Raw genomic sequence first — 15,107 nt, forward strand, 5'->3', positions numbered from 1 at the left:
ATTTCCCCAAAAATGTCTGAAATCAACAATATATATGGGGCCCCTTAATTTTTCCTTGGTTCTATAAAGCTATAATGCACCACTGCCTCCAAAATTTGGTCACTAATCACTTCTTGCCTCATCCAATTGAGATGTGACATACATGTGAATCTGCATTGTTTGTTCATATTTTTATATCTACTTTTTATTATGTAATTAAAACTAATTCCTCTGTAACCCCGGCCATTCTGTACCTAGGTTCTGCTTTGTTACGTATTTGTCGAGTCTTCAAGAAAATTGGCTATATTATGTAATTGTTTCTTGTATGCATGTCTAATCAAATCTGTTCATTATGATTCTGTAAGAAATCTTTCAACCGACTGTTAGAAAACTGATCAATGGATGGTTTTAACAAATCTCAACAAATACCATAGTAAAACAACCACTCTAAACTGGGTAAACTTGATACAAGCAGTGACCAAAACCAAAAACTGGCAGAAAAAGTAACAGAGCTAATGTTTTTGCTCGCATTAAACAGACATCATCGGGTGACAATGCCCATTTAACATGCTGTTTTTATAAAATACCATAGTGTAAACTCTAAAGTGACTTGGGTCACTGCCCAGGCATACCATAAGATTGACTCTTAGGAAATCTTAACACAATCCAAATGTTTGCCCAGACAGGTAAAATCTGAGCATTGAATATTGGCTGGATGAATAGCAGGACATTGTGAGCACAAGTGTTCATGGTGTAGAAAGTGTCATTCCTCGCAATTGGACAATATGTGCATTTTCATACAATCTGGTATTTACCTGTCCAGGTAAACATTCGAATCTGTGAAAGTAATCTTAAAATAGCTTCCTTACAATAGTGCTCCGTTATGCAGACTGCTGCTCTAAAAATATCACCAAGCCATTAATTTAAACAGATTGCCTATTATCGGGTGCTTTGTTAATAGAAATCTCACTAATATAAAACATAAAGGAAAAAATCAGGTTTGTGGAAGTGTGCTTTCTCAAGCAAACTATTCCCTTATCCAATGTTAAGTGGACTTGTAATGGTGCAGTGCATTGAATAAAATCTAGCCTCATTCAATGCACTGCACCACTAAATAACAGGAACTTCAATGCACCTCATTAAAGTTCCCGCCACGTATATATACACACGAACTCGAGAGATGTGAATGTGTGCATTCATGTAAATCATGTATAATAATACAGAAATGCTTACATCTTTAATAAGGAACAAATCAGTGTTAAATTATATCTTTGATATGGGAATGGTCATGATGATGCATGTTAAATCTTTAATTTAGGATTAAAAAATGTTTAATCTTACCTTGATACGAGAATTTAATTATACGACATTCAAACGAATGAAAAGTTCATTTAATACTCAACATTTTATAAAATTTTCAATCTTTAAAATCTATTAGTAATCAAATGTCTTATTGAAGTGTAATATAAGTCTGGAACCATAGGAATTATACTAATCCTTGTTTATTCTTTTACAGGTAAAGCATGGCATTGAGTAAGAAAAGAATTCAAGTTATTTTGAGGATGGAAGCACACAGCCAGAGAGTTTAACAAGCTTTATCCAGAATTCCCACCATTATAATGGTCTGGATACAGCCAGTTCAACTGTTTGGCAACTTCATACTGATTGCAGACTCCACCATCAAAATAAATTTGAATTCTTTCCTCGTTACTCAGTTCTGGCTTACCTGTAAAAACAAACTTGGATTCCAGACTCATAAGTTGATGTACATTTATTGCGATGACATCAAGATGGGGAGGATGTTGACAAATGCTGACACAAGGAGAGGGGGAGGGTCATTCAAGTGTTTGCACATACAAAATAATTCATTTATTTTGGATTATTCTGTTGTTAATTGACATTTATTGTACATATGACTGTGTAAATGGGGAGGGGAAGCAGTGGTGATGACAAATTGTATACAGAAGGGGAGTGGGAGTGAAAAACAAAACAAAATCTGTCGTCGCAACAAGTGCACACTATGTAAGACACGCTGGATATAGTTAAAATGCTTTAAAATACACGAAGTTTAGGACTGTATCTTCTTAATCATATCTTTACATTCATGTCCTCATATTCTCAATATTCACCATGCTGAAATGTTCGTAGTAAATATCACTAAAAACACCGTCTTTTCATCATTAATAATGAAAAGAAATGCTCGTGCAAATACTTTCAACATTTGCTAAAATGTGATGATCAAGCAAAAAAAAAACAATAAAATAGGACCCTGTAATAAGCCCACGTCGGAGCTCCCAAGGATATGGGTTACACTATTCAAGTCCATAAAGAATTAATTTGCAATAAAGAGCACCATTTCTTAAATTTAATTCATTTGGCTACAATAAAGTAGCACTAGCCGATATTCTCATACCTATCTTTCTAAACAACAGCCAATTTATTCTTGTATTTGAATTTGATAATTATTTTAAGCTTTTCAAATTTCATAATTTCGTCCAACTAGAATGGGTTCATGTTAAAATTTGGAAATTTACATTAACATTCTAAAATATGTTTTTTCTTCTGTGTCATTTTTCACCCATCAGACATTTTTATAAAGGTTGGAAGTACTTTCCCGAGCATTTCTTTTTGTAATTAAAAGAAGTTAACAGTGAAAAGACAGTGTTTTTAGTACTAAAGTTGAATTTCTATATGATTCTACTCAACAGTATTTTACAGAATTTGTTCTTAACAATTTTATTCTTTCCAGATAAGAAAAATTAATATTTTTCTACTTCGTTACATTTAAAATAGTTATATCTTTTTTCCTATTGAATGTAGAATTTGACAAAGTTCCTATACATGATATTGCATCATTGGTATCTTGAAGACAAATTCAGTACACAATGTCAAAACAGATTGGACATAATACAGCTTCCCTGAAGAGAACTGAAACAATAATTCTCTTTGAGACAATGCAACTGAAAAAACTTTCTTTAACTCCATTTTAAATTATATATTGGAGACTAAGCACAGCTAAAATCAGCCATCAGGGACTGCTTTAATCACTTCTAACAACTGATGTGGTAGTGTAAGTCGAAAAGAACCTGAAAATTAAAATCGGCATAGAGAATGCAGGAAAGCATATTGCATAAAAGATCTTTGCATCCAAATACCAGTTATAATTACACTAAATTAATCCAATAGCAAGCATTCCTGGAAAGTTTCAGTATCACGAATATTCAACAATGCATCACTTATCAGACATTAACAGCATTAAACTTGAAAACAAGTTCTACTTTTGTACAAAATTTTTTATAGAAACGGGATTTGAGATGTACAGTACATGTAATTTCAGAATGATAAATTAACAAAAACAAAGTTCTCTATAATGTAAGCATATTTTGCATTATCGTATCTGTGCACACAGTTATCTAGCCTTATCGTTTAAAACATTATGTAATTCCGTCGACCAAACATTTGAACAATTAGTAAATATATAAACTATTGCTATATAAATTAAATTTAATATTAGAACATACGAAAATATATTTTCGTCGACACTTTTTTATATCCACGTAATAATAGGATGTATAAATAGAAATCCACTCATCGTATGGAGTTTTTTTAAGTGTCTCAGACTTAGAAAATAGTCAAGAGGGCAAAAACACCGTAGAGCAACGCACAGGGATAAGCCACGAGAGGCTGCTGATGATCCATAGCCAGAGCAGTGACAAACAATTTGGAAGCCGAAAGAGCGCACCACAGAACTATAAAAACGGCCAAACCGATACCCAGAGATCCTTTGAGAGACAACACGATGGAAACTCCGGAAAGGACAACCATGGGTAGAAGACAATACCCCAACACACTAATGGTGCAACCGACAGATATTCCGGATCCGCTCATGACGTTTAACAGAAGGTACATGGCCAGACAGCCCATGACGCCAATGCCGTAGATGTAACCAAAATGAACTTTTCCGCTGAGTAACAGAAAACTTCCGAACGTCAGACAGAAAACCAAAGGGCCGGCCAGATCGGATTCTTGTAAAATGACAGCATCGGCATCACGTAATGGATTAAAAACTGCCAAAGTTTTTTGCATAATATGATCGAAGTTAATTCCCAATTCTTCCAGCAGGGGGGGTTCGTCCTCGAAGTTATCTCCCGAAGACGTGTACGTGGGATTCAGTGGTACTGGAGTTAAAATGCTTCCTCTGTAGGGCGTGGATGGTAGTTCTTGATTATAATCGAACGTAGCAAACTGCGGCTCGCTTCCGAAGTCGGAAGAACCGAAATCGTAACTGTAATTCCCTCCTCCGCTTCTATTATCCCATTTATAATCCTCACCTCCGTAGTAACCCTGACCAGAGTCGTACGCCATCTTTGAAATTTTTAAAATGACGACGTTGTGCTACCGTGTTTATAGCCAAAATATAGCAATAATTTTTTTATTACGTTTTTTAAAATTTTTATAAAATTAAACATCAATTTTAATATCAAAATAAATGATTTTTTGCTAACGAGTTTTTGAAACTCAGTTTATTTTACTTTTTAAAAACTCTTTGTGGGCTTTTATCAAGCCCATTATTTGTTCGGTCAAGCCCACAATGGAGCGGCTAGGTGGTGAGGGACGGGGCCCGATATATCCGGACGGAACACCTCCCGAAAAATTCCTGGAGATTTATCGACCCGTCCGGATTCGAACCCGGGTCCCCCAGAGCGAAAGGCACTCGGCCATCCGGACGACACTTTTTACGCCCTGTCGGCACTAACAAGGCCTTTTAGCAAGCCTGTTATGGGTTCCAGGTCCACAATAGGGCGGCCAATGACCTCATCCCCGAAAAATTCATGGAATTTTCGACCCGTTCGGATTCGATTCCGGATTCCCCAGAGCAATAGGTTGCTGCCTTAACCGCTCTGTCGTCCGAATTTGCGTTAATATACAGTACTATAATTTTCGCAAAGAGTCGAAAAAAATAGCTTACATTTTAAAAAATCAAAATAGAGAGCAAAAGAAATAAAATTTTATATGTCTCATTTTTATCAGAATTACTAATTTCATGTGACATAATAAATATAATGAATCTCTCCTATTATGAGCGAGCCCGACCCACAATGAGTACGAAAAGTGAACGTGTTACAAGATAAATCGGCTTGAATACAGTTAAATAAGCAAATCAGTAACACCACACGTTTTGTTTGAAACAGGTTGTCATTGGCATGCTTCTCCAGCTGTATTAAAGCCTCTGCATTAATTAATGTAAACTCTCTAGCTTTAACTAATAGAATCGTGCCGTTATGCTTAAAACTCGCAAATTCATAAACTCGGAATACAGTATTTCTGTCGAACCTCTCACCGTTCAAAACCCAGTCAAGCAGATTACTCGATAATACAAGCTTTTAATCGTATTTCACGTTTACTTTTAATTTAAAAAAAGTAAAAGTTGTGACAGGTTATGTCTTTTTTAAATGATTTAATACAAAATCTCATAAATAATATTTATTAGAAAATAAAAGTGTTTACAGAAAAAACCAATTTTCTACGATTGATTCACGTCATTTGGTGCTTCTAAATAACATTTACGTCATATTATGACTCCTAATTAACATTTACATCATGTTATGACATTTACTCCTGATTCTCGTCATTTGATGACTTTTAAATCACATTTACTTGTATTTTTGATTCTTGTCATTTGATGACTTCTAAATCACATTTACTTGTATTTTTGATTCTTGTCATTTGATGACTTCTAAATCACATTTACTTGTATTTTTGATTCTTGTCATTTGATGACTTCTAAATCACATTTACTTGTATTTTTGATTCTTGTCATTTGATGACTTCTAAATCACATTTACTTGTATTTTTGATTCTTGTCATTTGATGACTTCTAAATCACATTTACTTGTATTTTTGATTCTTGTCATTTGATGACTTCTAAATCACATTTACTTGTATTTTTGATTCTTGTCATTTGATGACTTCTAAATCACATTTACTTGTATTTTTGATTCTTGTCATTTGATGACTTCTAAATCACATTTACTTGTATTTTTGATTCTTGTCATTTGATGACTTCTAAATCACATTTACTTGTATTTTTGATTCTTGTCATTTGATGACTTCTAAATCACATTTACTTGTATTTTTGATTCTTGTCATTTGATGACTTCTAAATCACATTTACTTGTATTTTTGATTCTTGTCATTTGATGACTTCTAAATCACATTTACTTGTATTTTTGATTCTTGTCATTTGATGACTTCTAAATCACATTTACTTGTATTTTTGATTCTTGTCATTTGATGACTTCTAAATCACATTTACTTGTATTTTTGATTCTTGTCATTTGATGACTTCTAAATCACATTTACTTGTATTTTTGATTCTTGTCATTTGATGACTTCTAAATCACATTTACTTGTATTTTTGATTCTTGTCATTTGATGACTTCTAAATCACATTTACTTGTATTTTTGATTCTTGTCATTTGATGACTTCTAAATCACATTTACTTGTATTTTTGATTCTTGTCATTTGATGACTTCTAAATCACATTTACTTGTATTTTTGATTCTTGTCATTTGATGACTTCTAAATCACATTTACTTGTATTTTTGATTCTTGTCATTTGATGACTTCTAAATCACATTTACTTGTATTTTTGATTCTTGTCATTTGATGACTTCTAAATCACATTTACTTGTATTTTTGATTCTTGTCATTTGATGACTTCTAAATCACATTTACTTGTATTTTTGATTCTTGTCATTTGATGACTTCTAAATCACATTTACTTGTATTTTTGATTCTTGTCATTTGATGACTTCTAAATCACATTTACTTGTATTTTTGATTCTTGTCATTTGATGACTTCTAAATCACATTTACTTGTATTTTTGATTCTTGTCATTTGATGACTTCTAAATCACATTTACTTGTATTTTTGATTCTTGTCATTTGATGACTTCTAAATCACATTTACTTGTATTTTTGATTCTTGTCATTTGATGACTTCTAAATCACATTTACTTGTATTTTTGATTCTTGTCATTTGATGACTTTTAATTTAAATTTACTTGTATTTTTGATTTTTGTCATTTGATGACTTCTAAATCACATTTACTTCATTTTATGACTTGTATTTTTGATTATTGTCATTTGATGACTTTTAAATTACATTTACTTGTATTTTTGATTCTTGTCATTTGATGACTTCTAAATCACATTTACTTGTATTTTTGATTCTTGTCATTTGATGACTTCTAAATCACATTTACTTGTATTTTTGATTCTTGTCATTTGATGACTTCTAAATCACATTTACTTGTATTTTTGATTCTTGTCATTTGATGACTTCTAAATCACATTTACTTGTATTTTTGATTCTTGTCATTTGATGACTTCTAAATCACATTTACTTGTATTTTTGATTCTTGTCATTTGATGACTTCTAAATCACATTTACTTGTATTTTTGATTCTTGTCATTTGATGACTTCTAAATCACATTTACTTGTATTTTTGATTCTTGTCATTTGATGACTTCTAAATCACATTTACTTGTATTTTTGATTCTTGTCATTTGATGACTTTTAAATTACATTTACTTGTATTTTTGATTCTTGTCATTTGATGACTTCTAAATCACATTTACTTGTATTTTTGATTCTTGTCATTTGATGACTTCTAAATCACATTTACTTGTATTTTTGATTCTTGTCATTTGATGACTTCTAAATCACATTTACTTGTATTTTTGATTCTTGTCATTTGATGACTTCTAAATCACATTTACTTGTATTTTTGATTCTTGTCATTTGATGACTTCTAAATCACATTTACTTGTATTTTTGATTCTTGTCATTTGATGACTTCTAAATCACATTTACTTGTATTTTTGATTCTTGTCATTTGATGACTTTTAAATTACATTTACTTGTATTTTTGATTCTTGTCATTTGATGACTTCTAAATCACATTTACTTGTATTTTTGATTCTTGTCATTTGATGACTTCTAAATCACATTTACTTGTATTTTTGATTCTTGTCATTTGATGACTTCTAAATCACATTTACTTGTATTTTTGATTCTTGTCATTTGATGACTTCTAAATCACATTTACTTGTATTTTTGATTCTTGTCATTTGATGACTTCTAAATCACATTTACTTGTATTTTTGATTCTTGTCATTTGATGACTTCTAAATCACATTTACTTGTATTTTTGATTCTTGTCATTTGATGACTTCTAAATCACATTTACTTGTATTTTTGATTCTTGTCATTTGATGACTTCTAAATCACATTTACTTGTATTTTTGATTCTTGTCATTTGATGACTTCTAAATCACATTTACTTGTATTTTTGATTCTTGTCATTTGATGACTTCTAAATCACATTTACTTGTATTTTTGATTCTTGTCATTTGATGACTTCTAAATCACATTTACTTGTATTTTTGATTCTTGTCATTTGATGACTTCTAAATCACATTTACTTGTATTTTTGATTCTTGTCATTTGATGACTTCTAAATCACATTTACTTGTATTTTTGATTCTTGTCATTTGATGACTTCTAAATCACATTTACTTGTATTTTTGATTCTTGTCATTTGATGACTTCTAAATCACATTTACTTGTATTTTTGATTCTTGTCATTTGATGACTTCTAAATCACATTTACTTGTATTTTTGATTCTTGTCATTTGATGACTTCTAAATCACATTTACTTGTATTTTTGATTCTTGTCATTTGATGACTTCTAAATCACATTTACTTGTATTTTTGATTCTTGTCATTTGATGACTTCTAAATCACATTTACTTGTATTTTTGATTCTTGTCATTTGATGACTTCTAAATCACATTTACTTGTATTTTTGATTCTTGTCATTTGATGACTTCTAAATCACATTTACTTGTATTTTTGATTCTTGTCATTTGATGACTTCTAAATCACATTTACTTGTATTTTTGATTCTTGTCATTTGATGACTTCTAAATCACATTTACTTGTATTTTTGATTCTTGTCATTTGATGACTTCTAAATCACATTTACTTGTATTTTTGATTCTTGTCATTTGATGACTTCTAAATCACATTTACTTGTATTTTTGATTCTTGTCATTTGATGACTTCTAAATCACATTTACTTGTATTTTTGATTCTTGTCATTTGATGACTTCTAAATCACATTTACTTGTATTTTTGATTCTTGTCATTTGATGACTTCTAAATCACATTTACTTGTATTTTTGATTCTTGTCATTTGATGACTTCTAAATCACATTTACTTGTATTTTTGATTCTTGTCATTTGATGACTTCTAAATCACATTTACTTGTATTTTTGATTCTTGTCATTTGATGACTTTTAAATTAAATTTACTTGTATTTTTGATTCTTGTCATTTGATGACTTCTAAATCACATTTACTTGTATTTTTGATTCTTGTCATTTGATGACTTCTAAATCACATTTACTTGTATTTTTGATTCTTGTCATTTGATGACTTCTAAATCACATTTACTTGTATTTTTGATTCTTGTCATTTGATGACTTCTAAATCACATTTACTTGTATTTTTGATTCTTGTCATTTGATGACTTCTAAATCACATTTACTTGTATTTTTGATTCTTGTCATTTGATGACTTCTAAATCACATTTACTTGTATTTTTGATTCTTGTCATTTGATGACTTCTAAATCACATTTACTTGTATTTTTGATTCTTGTCATTTGATGACTTCTAAATCACATTTACTTGTATTTTTGATTCTTGTCATTTGATGACTTCTAAATCACATTTACTTGTATTTTTGATTCTTGTCATTTGATGACTTCTAAATCACATTTACTTGTATTTTTGATTCTTGTCATTTGATGACTTTTAAATTAAATTTACTTGTATTTTTGATTCTTGTCATTTGATGACTTCTAAATCACATTTACTTGTATTTTTGATTCTTGTCATTTGATGACTTCTAAATCACATTTACTTGTATTTTTGATTCTTGTCATTTGATGACTTCTAAATCACATTTACTTGTATTTTTGATTCTTGTCATTTGATGACTTTTAAATTACATTTACTTGTATTTTTGATTCTTGTCATTTGATGACTTCTAAATCACATTTACTTGTATTTTTGATTCTTGTCATTTGATGACTTCTAAATCACATTTACTTGTATTTTTGATTCTTGTCATTTGATGACTTCTAAATCACATTTACTTGTATTTTTGATTCTTGTCATTTGATGACTTTTAAATTACATTTACTTGTATTTTTGATTCTTGTCATTTGATGACTTCTAAATCACATTTACTTGTATTTTTGATTCTTGTCATTTGATGACTTCTAAATTAAATTTACTTGTATTTTTGATTCTTGTCATTTGATGACTTCTAAATCACATTTACTTGTATTTTTGATTCTTGTCATTTGATGACTTCTAAATCACATTTACTTGTATTTTTGATTCTTGTCATTTGATGACTTCTAAATCACATTTACTTGTATTTTTGATTCTTGTCATTTGATGACTTCTAAATCACATTTACTTGTATTTTTGATTCTTGTCATTTGATGACTTCTAAATCACATTTACTTGTATTTTTGATTCTTGTCATTTGATGACTTCTAAATCACATTTACTTGTATTTTTGATTCTTGTCATTTGATGACTTCTAAATCACATTTACTTGTATTTTTGATTCTTGTCATTTGATGACTTCTAAATCACATTTACTTGTATTTTTGATTCTTGTCATTTGATGACTTCTAAATCACATTTACTTGTATTTTTGATTCTTGTCATTTGATGACTTCTAAATCACATTTACTTGTATTTTTGATTCTTGTCATTTGATGACTTCTAAATCACATTTACTTGTATTTTTGATTCTTGTCATTTGATGACTTTTAAATTACATTTACTTGTATTTTTGATTCTTGTCATTTGATGACTTCTAAATCACATTTACTTGTATTTTTGATTCTTGTCATTTGATGACTTTTAAATTACATTTACTTGTATTTTTGATTCTTGTCATTTGATGACTTCTAAATCACATTTACTTGTATTTTTGATTCTTGTCATTTGATGACTTCTAAATCACATTTACTTGTATTTTTGATTCTTGTCATTTGATGACTTCTAAATCACATTTACTTGTATTTTTGATTCTTGTCATTTGATGACTTCTAAATCACATTTACTTGTATTTTTGATTCTTGTCATTTGATGACTTCTAAATCACATTTACTTGTATTTTTGATTCTTGTCATTTGATGACTTCTAAATCACATTTACTTGTATTTTTGATTCTTGTCATTTGATGACTTCTAAATCACATTTACTTGTATTTTTGATTCTTGTCATTTGATGACTTCTAAATCACATTTACTTGTATTTTTGATTCTTGTCATTTGATGACTTCTAAATCACATTTACTTGTATTTTTGATTCTTGTCATTTGATGACTTCTAAATCACATTTACTTGTATTTTTGATTCTTGTCATTTGATGACTTCTAAATCACATTTACTTGTATTTTTGATTCTTGTCATTTGATGACTTCTAAATCACATTTACTTGTATTTTTGATTCTTGTCATTTGATGACTTTTAAATTACATTTACTTGTATTTTTGATTCTTGTCATTTGATGACTTCTAAATCACATTTACTTGTATTTTTGATTCTTGTCATTTGATGACTTCTAAATTACATTTACTTGTATTTTTGATTCTTGTCATTTGATGACTTCTAAATCACATTTACTTGTATTTTTGATTCTTGTCATTTGATGACTTCTAAATCACATTTACTTGTATTTTTGATTCTTGTCATTTGATGACTTCTAAATCACATTTACTTGTATTTTTGATTCTTGTCATTTGATGACTTCTAAATCACATTTACTTGTATTTTTGATTCTTGTCATTTGATGACTTCTAAATCACATTTACTTGTATTTTTGATTCTTGTCATTTGATGACTTCTAAATCACATTTACTTGTATTTTTGATTCTTGTCATTTGATGACTTCTAAATCACATTTACTTGTATTTTTGATTCTTGTCATTTGATGACTTCTAAATTACATTTACTTGTATTTTTGATTCTTGTCATTTGATGACTTCTAAATCACATTTACTTGTATTTTTGATTCTTGTCATTTGATGACTTCTAAATCACATTTACTTGTATTTTTGATTCTTGTCATTTGATGACTTCTAAATCACATTTACTTGTATTTTTGATTCTTGTCATTTGATGACTTCTAAATTACATTTACTTGTATTTTTGATTCTTGTCATTTGATGACTTCTAAATCACATTTACTTGTATTTTTGATTCTTGTCATTTGATGACTTCTAAATCACATTTACTTGTATTTTTGATTCTTGTCATTTGATGACTTCTAAATCACATTTACTTGTATTTTTGATTCTTGTCATTTGATGACTTCTAAATCACATTTACTTGTATTTTTGATTCTTGTCATTTGATGACTTCTAAATCACATTTACTTGTATTTTTGATTCTTGTCATTTGATGACTTCTAAATCACATTTACTTGTATTTTTGATTCTTGTCATTTGATGACTTCTAAATTACATTTACTTGTATTTTTGATTCTTGTCATTTGATGACTTCTAAATCACATTTACTTGTATTTTTGATTCTTGTCATTTGATGACTTCTAAATCACATTTACTTGTATTTTTGATTCTTGTCATTTGATGACTTCTAAATCACATTTACTTGTATTTTTGATTCTTGTCATTTGATGACTTCTAAATCACATTTACTTGTATTTTTGATTCTTGTCATTTGATGACTTCTAAATCACATTTACTTGTATTTTTGATTCTTGTCATTTGATGACTTCTAAATCACATTTACTTGTATTTTTGATTCTTGTCATTTGATGACTTCTAAATCACATTTACTTGTATTTTTGATTCTTGTCATTTGATGACTTCTAAATCACATTTACTTGTATTTTTGATTCTTGTCATTTGATGACTTCTAAATCACATTTACTTGTATTTTTGATTCTTGTCATTTGATGACTTCTAAATCACATTTACTTGTATTTTTGATTCTTGTCATTTGATGACTTCTAAATCACATTTACTTGTATTTTTGATTCTTGTCATTTGATGACTTCTAAATCACATTTACTTGTATTTTTGATTCTTGTCATTTGATGACTTCTAAATCACATTTACTTGTATTTTTGATTCTTGTCATTTGATGACTTCTAAATCACATTTACTTGTATTTTTGATTCTTGTCATTTGATGACTTCTAAATCACATTTACTTGTATTTTTGATTCTTGTCATTTGATGACTTCTAAATCACATTTACTTGTATTTTTGATTCTTGTCATTTGATGACTTCTAAATCACATTTACTTGTATTTTTGATTCTTGTCATTTGATGACTTCTAAATCACATTTACTTGTATTTTTGATTCTTGTCATTTGATGACTTCTAAATCACATTTACTTGTATTTTTGATTCTTGTCATTTGATGACTTCTAAATCACATTTACTTGTATTTTTGATTCTTGTCATTTGATGACTTCTAAATCACATTTACTTGTATTTTTGATTCTTGTCATTTGATGACTTCTAAATCACATTTACTTGTATTTTTGATTCTTGTCATTTGATGACTTCTAAATCACATTTACTTGTATTTTTGATTCTTGTCATTTGATGACTTCTAAATCACATTTACTTGTATTTTTGATTCTTGTCATTTGATGACTTCTAAATCACATTTACTTGTATTTTTGATTCTTGTCATTTGATGACTTCTAAATCACATTTACTTGTATTTTTGATTCTTGTCATTTGATGACTTCTAAATCACATTTACTTGTATTTTTGATTCTTGTCATTTGATGACTTCTAAATCACATTTACTTGTATTTTTGATTCTTGTCATTTGATGACTTCTAAATCACATTTACTTGTATTTTTGATTCTTGTCATTTGATGACTTCTAAATCACATTTACTTGTATTTTTGATTCTTGTCATTTGATGACTTCTAAATTAAATTTACTTGTATTTTTGATTCTTGTCATTTGATGACTTCTAAATCACATTTACTTGTATTTTTGATTCTTGTCATTTGATGACTTCTAAATCACATTTACTTGTATTTTTGATTCTTGTCATTTGATGACTTCTAAATCACATTTACTTGTATTTTTGATTCTTGTCATTTGATGACTTCTAAATTACATTTACTTGTATTTTTGATTCTTGTCATTTGATGACTTCTAAATCACATTTACTTGTATTTTTGATTCTTGTCATTTGATGACTTCTAAATCACATTTACTTGTATTTTTGATTCTTGTCATTTGATGACTTCTAAATCACATTTACTTGTATTTTTGATTCTTGTCATTTGATGACTTCTAAATCACATTTACTTGTATTTTTGATTCTTGTCATTTGATGACTTCTAAATCACATTTACTTGTATTTTTGATTCTTGTCATTTGATGACTTCTAAATCACATTTACTTGTATTTTTGATTCTTGTCATTTGATGACTTCTAAATCACATTTACTTGTATTTTTGATTCTTGTCATTTGATGACTTTTAAATTAAATTTACTTGTATTTTTGATTCTTGTCATTTGATGACTTCTAAATCACATTTACTTGTATTTTTGATTCTTGTCATTTGATGACTTCTAAATCACATTTACTTGTATTTTTGATTCTTGTCATTTGATGACTTCTAAATACATTTACTTGTATTTTTGATTCTTGTCATTTGATGACTTCTAAATCACATTTACTTGTATTTTTGATTCTTGTCATTTGATGACTTCTAAATCACATTTACTTGTATTTTTGATTCTTGTCATTTGATGACTTCTAAATTACATTTACTTGTATTTTTGATTCTTGTCATTTGATGACTTCTAAATTACATTTACTTGTATTTTTGATTCTTGTCATTTGATGACTTCTAAATCACATTTACTTGTATTTTTGATTCTTGTCATTTGATGACTTCTAAATCACATTTACTAGTATTTTTGATTCTTTGTTCATTTGATGACTTCTAAATCACATTTACTTGTATTTT

At 28.7% G+C, this 15,107-nt stretch overlaps 1 protein-coding gene across 1 annotated transcript; it reads right to left on the reverse strand.

Annotated features, from left to right (window-relative positions):
• Positions 1-3,251: 3,251 nt before the first annotated feature.
• Positions 3,252-4,368, reverse strand: LOC136986479 (protein YIPF5-like). The gene has a single exon (XM_067284017.1). The coding sequence runs from the start codon at positions 4,342-4,344 to the stop codon at positions 3,601-3,603; it is 744 nt and encodes a 247-aa protein (XP_067140118.1). The 5' UTR covers positions 4,345-4,368; the 3' UTR covers positions 3,252-3,600.
• Positions 4,369-15,107: the final 10,739 nt, after the last annotated feature.

This window comes from Centruroides vittatus, unplaced genomic scaffold (genome assembly GCF_030686945.1).
Source record: "Centruroides vittatus isolate TY-2023 unplaced genomic scaffold, ASM3068694v2 scaffold_1047, whole genome shotgun sequence".
NCBI lineage: Eukaryota > Metazoa > Arthropoda > Arachnida > Scorpiones > Buthidae > Centruroides > Centruroides vittatus.